The 9,871-nt window shown below is 48.8% G+C and overlaps 1 protein-coding gene across 1 annotated transcript in view; it reads left to right on the top strand.

Annotated features, from left to right (window-relative positions):
* The window catches only part of Sdc4 (syndecan 4), a 21,265-nt gene extending 16,587 nt beyond the window's left edge, over positions 1-4,678 (top strand). Inside the window, exon 5 of the mRNA XM_015478839.2 lies at positions 2,600-4,678. Coding sequence (XP_015334325.1) covers positions 2,600-2,751 — 152 coding nt within the window. The 3' untranslated portion in view covers positions 2,752-4,678. The remainder of the gene's footprint in view (positions 1-2,599) is intronic.
* The last annotated feature ends 5,193 nt before the right edge of the window (positions 4,679-9,871 follow it).

The following is a 9,871-nucleotide window of genomic DNA, read 5'->3' as shown; positions in this document are numbered from 1 at the left end:
AACAAAAAAAAAAAAAAAAAAAAAAAGAATAGGCCTTGTGACTTCCCCTGTCTCTACGCCCCTCTGGGGTATTTTTCAAAGCTCTTTCACAGCCTGGGTGTGGCATCTGGGAGTTAATCATTAAGTTCCCTTGAAAGTCTGAGATTCCTTAGGACTGGGTTGGCTTCCCTTTCCCCTGCTCTCTGGTTTAGCACCTTGTGACCTTGCTGAGAAGCTTTTTGAACAGAATGAACCCCCACTTTTCTCATCTGTAAAATGGATATGATGATTACTCCTTGAGTTTGTGTGACATCACTAAATCTTCATTGTCCCCTCAGAAAGTGAGACATAGGATATCTTCATGTGACAGAACAGGACACTGAGACCAAGAGAGGTTAAATATTTGGTTGCAAATGACACCTCTTTTGACTGCAACATGCTGGTGTGGCTAAGCTCTGTCCCAGGGAAAGGGACCATTGAGTCTTCCATATTCCAAACTGTTTTGTGGGAATGTTTTGGAGGTTCAGCCCAGATTCTCCCCCTGGCTGAACTTGAGATCCTCCTACCCTGACTCCCTGGTAGCCAGGATTGTAAGTGTGCCTCACCAGCCCAGCACATTTACAGATTCTAGATCTGTTGATTAGGTTTTGCTTAGAGCAACTAAAGGTGCTACTGTTTCTAAAGGAAAACATAAAAGTCAGGGATCTAGTCCAAGCCCCGTTTCTTATTCATGGAGAGACAGGCCCAGGCTTTGGGGCACAAGGCAAGAGAAGAACTGAAGCCAGCTGTTGGCTCTTCCATTTGAGCATTAGCCAGTATTCTCCTATTCTGTAAACCTCGGGGATTTATCTCTCTGTGTCCCCAACACCCTGAACTGGGCCTGCTTAATAAATGGCGTATGTGGGATCCTCCATTCTAGTAGTTTAAAACAGTCCCCAGGGGCTTTAAGTGTTTGCTGTATGCCGTGTGATTCCTGTGCCCCTGAGGGAGTCCCTCCAACAATCTGAAAGTCACAAAGCCAGAAAGAGTGGAGCTGGTGTTTGGACCTAGGAGCACAGTTGACTTCTGAGCCTGTGCTTGGACCTTGAGCCTGTGGGGAGGAGTCTCAGTGGGCTTTTCCAGGGGGAGGTGATAGAATTGGGAATGGGGTGGCTGCCTCATGTTCCATGTGCTCTTTCTGGCACCTGGGGGGGGGGGCGCTTCGTTGCTCCTTTTTATGGCATTTTGGTCAAGATGGAACCTCCTGTGGCTCCTGTGCTGCTCCATCCCATTCTGTGCCCAGATCAGTAGGGTGTGCAGTGATGGAAAATTAATCTTCTTAGCCCAAGTAAGACTGAATTAGTGGACTCAATCTGCCACAGAAAGGCTTCTGTGAGCCATCCCTACCCCTAACAAACAGGAATGAGTCATTCAGGCCACCTGGCGTGGTGGACAGAACAGATGCTCACCTCTGCCTGACACTGGCCAGGCGCTCCTCGCTGAGCCTAACTGTGAGCGCCATTTATTAAGCAGGCCCAGTTCAGGGTGTTGGGGACACAGAGAGATAAATCCCCGAGGTTTACAGTTCCTGAGCCTTGAGCATATGCTCTGCCCTAGGCACTGTTCTAAGCCACTAGATAATTTATTTAATCTTTAAGGCAAATCTGTTCTGCAATGAAAGAGACTAAGCCACTTGCCTGGAATCACACAGTTAGTAGGCGGAAGCGGAAACTGCCCAAGCCCTGGGCCCTGTGGACCTGCACCACAGTAGGCGATTAGCTGTTGTTACCGCTGTTGACCGGTGACGAGTTCTTGCTTCCCCAATGTTGAAGAATAACACCAAAGAAGCACGCCGAGGCAAGGTCAGAGTAGAAATTAGAAGTTTATTAAAGGACAGCAGAAAAGACTTCTCCCGGAGGAAGAAGGGGACCCAAGAGGTGGAATCCGTGGAAGGGATGTTGTCTCCCCTTTTTATAGTTCTTTCAGTGATGGAATGTAGGTGGGAAGGCCCGAGGGGTGGGACACAGGTGGGCCAAAGAAGTAATCTGGTCAGGAAGGACTTCTGAGTCAGCACCTTTTTGCTGGGGGCTGTTCATTAACATTTCTTTGAGGTGGACTTTGGCCTAGGGCCTTTTCGGGACTTCCATGAGTTGTCCTGTGTTTCCTGGAATCATTGCCAGCATGGCCTCCATGTTAGATTTCACTCGGTATTAGACCCGATTTACCTAACTACACTGACTACCTAACTTTAAATCTGGCTTCATTGTGACACCCCGGGGTGGACACTGGTGGTTCCACATGGTGTACAGTGTCTGCCCACATACACCTGAGCAGGCCTAGGCAGGTGGACCCGTGGGCGCTCAGGGGAGCTCCAGAGTTCCCTGCGGATGTGCCGGGGGTTTCTGCAGCTCACGTTGGTCTTCTCCTGGCTGTTGCTGGGGAGTCTGCCTGGATGACTTCGCCATTTGAATCTGAAGGTCTTCAGTGACTTACAATGCCTAGTGTCCCTTGTTATAACTGGGGTCGTGAGGGTCAGCTTAATGAGGCGTTCAGCTCGCCTGGCCCAGGCCGTGGGAAGTGCCCGTGGTGCAGGGGGCCGGCTGAGCAGCTCTCACTGGTTCCCATCTCTCCTGCTGTGCAGCGCTGACTGTGGGCGGCATCGTGGGCATCCTGTTCGCCGTGTTCCTGGTCCTGCTGCTGGTGTACCGCATGAAGAAGAAGGACGAAGGCAGCTACGACCTGGGCAAGAAGCCCATCTACAAAAAGGCCCCCACCAACGAGTTCTACGCCTGAAGCTTCTCGCGGCCACCGGCCTGGACTTGCGGGGGAAGGGAGCCGAAGGATTGTGGACGGTGGGCGTTAGAGTAGGGGAGGCACCTGGACACCTCCCTGTCCCTATCTCCAGCTCTGACCCCGGCCCTGGGTCAGAAGCGACATCATCTTCTACGCGCTGCCTAGCTCTCCTTGGTTCTTTGGGCCAAGGTTGCCCCTGAAGGAAAGTGGGGGTTACGTGTGGCCTTTCTGAAGCAAGCCTGGGATTGCGTCATTTCTTTAAATTTCCAGATTAGAATCTAGGACCAGTTTCGAGCCTGTTCTGAACATGCCTCATCAGAGGCCCCTGGAGCCAGGGACGAAGGGGTATTTATTGTGAGGGGTCCTGCCTGGAGGTCTGCCCTGGCTGCCTCCTCCCCTTTCACAGCCCATCCCTCTGCTGGGACTCGGGAGGAAGAACCAGAGCCCCCAGCACCCCCAAGAGTGTCCACCCATGGGTCCTTGCAGTGGACCGTGGGAGTGTTTGTGGTCCACCTGGGGCCATCCTGGGCTCTTTCAAGGGACTTGTGAAAATCCACCTTCTTTCATTTGGCCAGGGAGGGTGGGAGAAGTCCTGAACGTGCACCCTGAAGTGGATCTGCAGAGTATTTGTAAGTCATCTTTAGGGCGTTTTTGTTATTATTATTATTTTTTTTAAAACAGTTCATTCCTTTGTGCAGAGCGTGTCCTCCTGGGCAGGAGTGCGGAGATGTGAGGATGTTCTTAACCCCCACATTTCACAGCACCTGCTAAGTTTGTATTTAATGGATTTTATGTTTGTTTGTTTCTTGAAAACAAGAGAAGAGCCGGAGATGTGATTTTTATTAACTTTTTTTTTATTATTTATAGCTTCATACAGGGCCTCTCCCCCCACCCTTTTTTTTTTCTTTAAAAACCCCCTCCCCATTTAAACAACTTCCTGCTCCCCTGCCCATGACCTTGGCCCTTTCTGAAGCTGCTTCATCTAAGAAGTAACTTTTGCTGAAACATAGTTTTATAGCAGATTCCAAAATATAATATAGGGATGGTGTGGTATTTGTGTCTGTGTTCCTGTAATGTATTATTGTTTGCCCTTGGTTTTAGAAAAATGGATAAATATATTTTTTCAGGATATAGTGTGATATTTAGTTTCCCGTTGGCCGGGTGGCTGCGCGAGCGGGTTTCTGCCTTTCTCTTGCCCTGTTCCTGGTGCCTTCCGACCAGGCTGGGATGGTGGAGGGCAGGTGATCCCCACCTTTCTGCCTTCGCTCGGGGCCTAGCTCAAGCTCTAGGGTTTGCGTTCTCCAGGCTCCAGGGCTGTGCGAGACGATACAGTAACCACAGGTGGCTGTTTAAATTAGGTCAGTTCAAATCATGTAAAGTTAGAAATTCATCTGTCAGTTGCACTAATCACATCTTGACCATCCAGTCACCACATGGGACTCCTGGCTATGGTACTGACCCTGCAGAGAGCGAGCCCTTCCATCTCTGGGGTGCCACATGCTGCTCTAGAGAGCTGTACTGGCTTGGTGAGTTAGTGCCCAGCTTGGCTAGGATGACCCTTGTCTCCCTGGGCAAGGGGGAGGGACAGGGAGGAAAGCCCACGGGCCCAGCAGGGTCTGTTATCTGGGGTTCTCCCTCTTAAAGAGGAGAGTCCAGGTGGCTTAGCCCAGGTAGGGGTTTCTTCTGACCCCACTGGCTGGGGTGGGGAGAATCGCCCTCCCTGGCTGTGCCCTGTGGCTGTTCCCTGCCGTCTCCACCCCAACCCAGGGTCCCAGCCGGCTGGGTCCCCTTCTAGCCTCAGGGCCCTTTCCTCTTGCTGTGTTGGAGTGAGCCCGTTTTTCTGCAGCCTGCCCCCTCTTGTCCCCTACACACTGTTGTCTGTTACTGATTTTTTTGATAAAAAGATAATAAAGCCTGGTACTTTCTAGATTGCCTGCCTCTGTCATTTTAATGTCAGTCCCAAGTCATTCTTGTGCTCTGTACCTGTTGAACTCAGTGGAGCCTGAGAACCCGCACCCCGCCCCGGCCCATGCCAGGCGCCAGGGAGAGGTGGGGAGGGAGGACTCCAGGGCAGGGGTGAGCTCAGCTTCTCGCTGCTGGGTGTTTGTCTGGGTGGTGCAAATCAGTCTCTTTCTCCAGATTCCTCCTTTTCTTTGGGGGGAAAAAAAAATGTGTAGTGGCAGAGGTCAGCCTGCATGGCAACGACCAGGTGCTGTGCTGCTGGGAAGGGCCACCTGCTAGATCTGGGCTCTGCTCTAGTTGGAAGCCTCTGGAAATACCACTGACAACCTCTGAGATCCTCAGGACAACCCTCTGAGGTGGTGAGAACCTTTTTACCAAGGGGATAGTCTGCCCTTAGCTTGTCATGCAGAGTTGAACCTTAATTCCAAGTCCTTGGACACTGGTGATTCTTTTCCCTTGACACTATGCTGCTTGGTTGGGTAGGGGAGGACACCATGAGGAACTGGTAGTCGTCATGGCAAGTTCAACAGCACACATACCATGTGCCCGGAGCCTTGCTTTACACTTGAACTCATTAATCATCACAACGCCACAAAGTAGACGTCTTTGTAGGCCCATTTTACAGGTGGAAGGACTCATCTAAGGAGTTAAATAACTTGCTCAAAGCTACACGTCTGGGCCTGGGATTGTGGCTCAGCGGTAGAGCGCTCCCCTAGCACGGGCGGGACCCGGGTTTGATCCTCAGCACCACATAAAAATAAAGGCATTGTGTTGTGTCCATCTACACCTAAAAAATAAATATTTAAAAAAAAAAAAAAAAAGCTACACATCTTGCCAGGGATAGCGGTGGGATGTGAACCACAGGCTCTGGAGTCTGCTTATAAACACGCTGCCTACTAGAGGGCTGTGTTGCCCACTGCCCCTTTAACTCAGCAAGACCTTGTTGCAAAATTTAAAAAGAGCTGGGGATATAGCTCAGGGGTAGAGCTGGGTCCAATCCTCAGTACCAAAAAAAAAAAAAAGTTCTTCAATTTCACTAGCTTCATCTTTTTTTTTTTTTTTTTGCAATCTGAGGATCAAACCCAGAGAGGGCCTCACACATGCTGTACCACTGAGCTGCATCCCCAGCCCTGTTTAATTTTCTTTTGAGACAGGCTCTAAGTTGCTTCCCACCGCAGCACTCCTAGTTACTGGGATACAAGTATATCCCACCACTAGCCTCATCTTCAGAGTTTCAGTAGTACATGTGGCTAGTGGCCACTGTATGGAGAGTGCAGGTACAGAACTGTCCAGTTGTCCCAGGAATCCCTGTGTTGGGTGGTGTGAGTCAAAACCTCTGATTCTGATTTCAACTCCTACCAGCTGTTACCCTGGGCTCACACAACCTATGGGGAAGGAGGTCAGAGGCTGGCACAGAGTAAGTGAGCACTAGGTGGTACCCTCTTCATTGGTGCCATCTGTGGGTGCGATATTAGCTTCAGAAGGCTCCTGTATTATCTCTTGCTATGTAAAGTTATCCCCAAACTAAGGGGCTTATGATAACCCAAGCATTATTTCACATAGTGTGTGTGAATCAAATTAAGGGGCAGCTTCGTTGTTTGGTTCTGGGAGGATCCAAGATGGTGCACTCACGTGTCTGGCAACTTGTTGGCAGGAGGCCTTAGTTCCTCGCCCTGTGAACTTACATAAGGTGGAGTGAAGTGTCCTCATGACATGTCACCTGACCTCTTCCAGAGTCAGTGATCTGGGTAGATGTTATGATGCCTTTTATGAACTGGCTTTGGAAGTTACACACTCTTCTTTTGAAAATATTTTTTTTTTTTTTTTTTTTTTTTGGTGGTGCTGGAGATTGAACCCAGGGGGCAAGCACTCTACCAACAGAGCTATTTCCCCAGCCCTGTAAAATCTTATTGGTAACACGAGTCAACCCTAGTCATTGTGAGAGTAGACTCCAAAAGGCTAGAACACCAGGAAGCAGCACTCTTTGGAAACCATGATTAAGGTTGGTGGTCATGGCTCCATTTTGGTCAGTACTGGACAGGGGTTAGTTATGTGGAGAGCTAACTCTGATAGGGCACAATATTATTATGAGAATTGAGCAAGGAATGCAAAGTGGATTCTGGACAATATTGGACCATTTTCTTCATGATCTGCCAATCATCTGAGGCTGCAGAACTGACCCCTGCATGCAGCATTTCCTGCACGGGGCATGGCAGCCCTGTGTGCTCCACAGATCTCCACTGTCAATAATTTGCTACATGGTTTTGGGGAGTACGCAGAATTCCAAGATTATTCTCAGGATCCTGATCCCCACCTGGTGTATATAATCTGTATAATCCCTTCCTTATACGGATGATAGGACCTGTAAATATAGGATGCCACTAGGTTTATAGTTAGGTTACATTAGAAAGCAAAGGTGAAGAGATTTTGTCGATGTATTTAGTGTCCCAAATTAGTTGATTTTTGACTTAGTTAAAAGGGAGATCATCCTGGGTGGGGCTTGAAGAAGCATGTTGCCCTGAGTTCTTCGGCTATGAGGAAAAAAGTTTTGCTAACAAGCCTGTGAGTGTGGAAGAGAACTCTACGCCTCCCTGACAGACACCTTGATCACAGCCTAGGAAGATCCGGAGCAGAGCAGCCAAACAGTGCTTAGGCCCCCGTGGAGACTCTGGGACAATAAATGTGCAGTTGTGACCTGCTACTGTGGTAATTTGTCACGCAACCTGGAAAACAAACACTCGAAGGTCACTCACCTCTTGGACCCTCAATTTCCTCATCTGTTAAATGGAGGAGGTGTGTAGGGTGTGGATCATTTCTAAAAAGTGATTTTGGAGTAACAACAGTGACAGCAACTAGCCTATATAAAGTGACTGCTGTGGGTCAGGACCTATTGAAAGCGCTTTACATTCATCGATTATGTCATTCCTCATAACATCTTTTTATTTTACACTTATATTTTAGCTATAGGTGGACACAATACCTTTATTTATTTATGTATTTTTTATGTGGTGCTGATGATCGAACCCAGTGCCTCGTGCATGCTGGCAGAGCACTCTATCTCTGAGCCACAACCCCAGCCCTCATTCCTCATAACATCTTACGATTAAGATCCACATTAACAGCCAGGTACAGTGGCCTATGCCTGTAATCCCAACAACTTAGGAGGCTGAGGCAGGAAGATCACAAGTTTGAGACCAGCCTCTGCAGCTTAGCAAGGCCCTAAGCAACTTAGTGAGACTGTCTGAAAATAAAAGGGCTGGGAGGTGACTCAGTGGTAAAGCACCCTGGGTTAAATCCCCTGTACCAACAAATAAATACATACATACATAAAGCCAGCTGCATTTACAGATGAGGAAACTGAGGCACAGAGTGGTTGAGTGACTTGAACTTGCGAAACTCACCCAACTAGGACACACAACTGTGATTCTAAGATGGCTGCTGTCTACATTAGATCTACCTTCCTTCCTTTAAGATGACCCCCCCACCCACACACACACTCAGGACAAAACCAGCCAAGTCCAGGACACCCCTACCCAGGGCCAGGTGCTAAGGTAATGCCCCTTTACAGGCTCAGCCAGGGGCAGGGGCAGAGATGATCTTTTGGACTAGACAGGGCTCAGGGGTGAGCTTGATGGGATGGGCCCCACCTGATATTCTTTAACCAGGTGAGTCCGTTAAGAACTGACCCAAGGCTCAGCCTGCCCCAGAACTTTGCCCCGCCCCGCCCCATGGCAAGCAGCCAGCTGCGGCAGGTGTTGACCACTTCACCCACTGAAAGAATCATTGTGGCACCACCACCTGCCTTTGTCTCTTGGGGTCTGGAACAGAGCCAGACCCAGCTAGGGGGGGGCTTTTGGTGTGTGTGTCTGAGTTTGCTCAGGACTGGCACTTGGCAAACCCTTGTAGATGTCACATGGATTTCACTTCCCTTAAAGCCACTTCCTCCCCCCCCTTGTCATCTTCATGGTCCGTGCCCTCAGCAGTCCACATCCTCCCCAAGGAGGAAGATGTCTGAGAATTCTTCCCACACTGTAGTTCTCTTTGCAGAGAACCCAATTAACAAACAAAAGAAAGCTACAAACCACAAAGAGTGTCTAGTCTTTAGAGTTTTTTTTTTTTTTTTTTTTTTTTTTTTTTTTTGGTATGGGATTGAACCCAGGGGAGCTTAACTACTGAGCCACATCTCCAGCCCCTTTTTATATTTTATTTAGAGACAGGGTCTTGCTGAGTTACTAAGTGACTTGCTAAGTGCCTGAGGCTGGCTTTGAACTCCTGATCCTCCTGAGCCACTGGGATTACAGGTGTGTTCCACTGCGCCCAGCTGAGACTAGTCTGCTAATGGTGGGATTTCAGCAGCTTGAGAGATGGCAATCGGGAAGGTTTGGGGACAGACATTTTGGCTTTATCCTCACTATGTGCCCCATCCTTTCATAACCCACGCCCCCACACCCACACTCTGCTCCACACACTCTCCACCTACATTTTGCCACATGCAAGAATGAGAATTAAGAAGACCTCAGAGTCAGGGTTGCAGGGTTCCAATCAACAGCAGACTCCGTCATCCACCTGCTGTGACCTGGCTTTCCTTGGAGGCTCAGTTTCCCCATCTACAAGATGAGGAGGAAATGTGGGCTAGAGCAATGATTCTCAGTTTGAGCTGCTCACTCAAACCACACAGAAAAGTGTGCCAACAACACAGACGTCCATCCCCCACCCCCAAGGTTGATCTGTGGTGTGGCTTAGAGAGCTAATTTTTATAGCTTTGTAGCTGATTCTAATGTGAAATGGACTGAATTAATCCATAATTTTTCCTCTTTGGTACTCACTTTTTACCCACTGAGCCACGTCCCTAGCCCTTTTAATATTTTATTTAGAGACAGGATCTTGCTGAGTTGTTTAGGGCCTTGTTGAGTTGCTAGGATTGTCTTTGAACTCCCAATTCTCCTGTCCTTAGCCTCTGGAGCTGCTAGGATTACAGGCCTCCGGCGGATAAACGGGTTGTAGAGTATTTGGAAATTCATTAGAAGTATGCAGAATTGTGCATATAGCCCCCCACACACACACACCAAAAAATCCCAACAATAGAAAATTTTTAGGTCATCTTTGACTCCCAACAGTTTTTCACTACTCTAAATGAAAACTCCATGGTAGGGAGGGG

Source organism: Marmota marmota, unplaced genomic scaffold, assembly GCF_001458135.2.
Source record: "Marmota marmota marmota unplaced genomic scaffold, marMar, whole genome shotgun sequence".
Classification (NCBI taxonomy): domain Eukaryota; kingdom Metazoa; phylum Chordata; class Mammalia; order Rodentia; family Sciuridae; genus Marmota; species Marmota marmota.
This window is presented reverse-complemented; position numbering and strand designations above follow the sequence as displayed.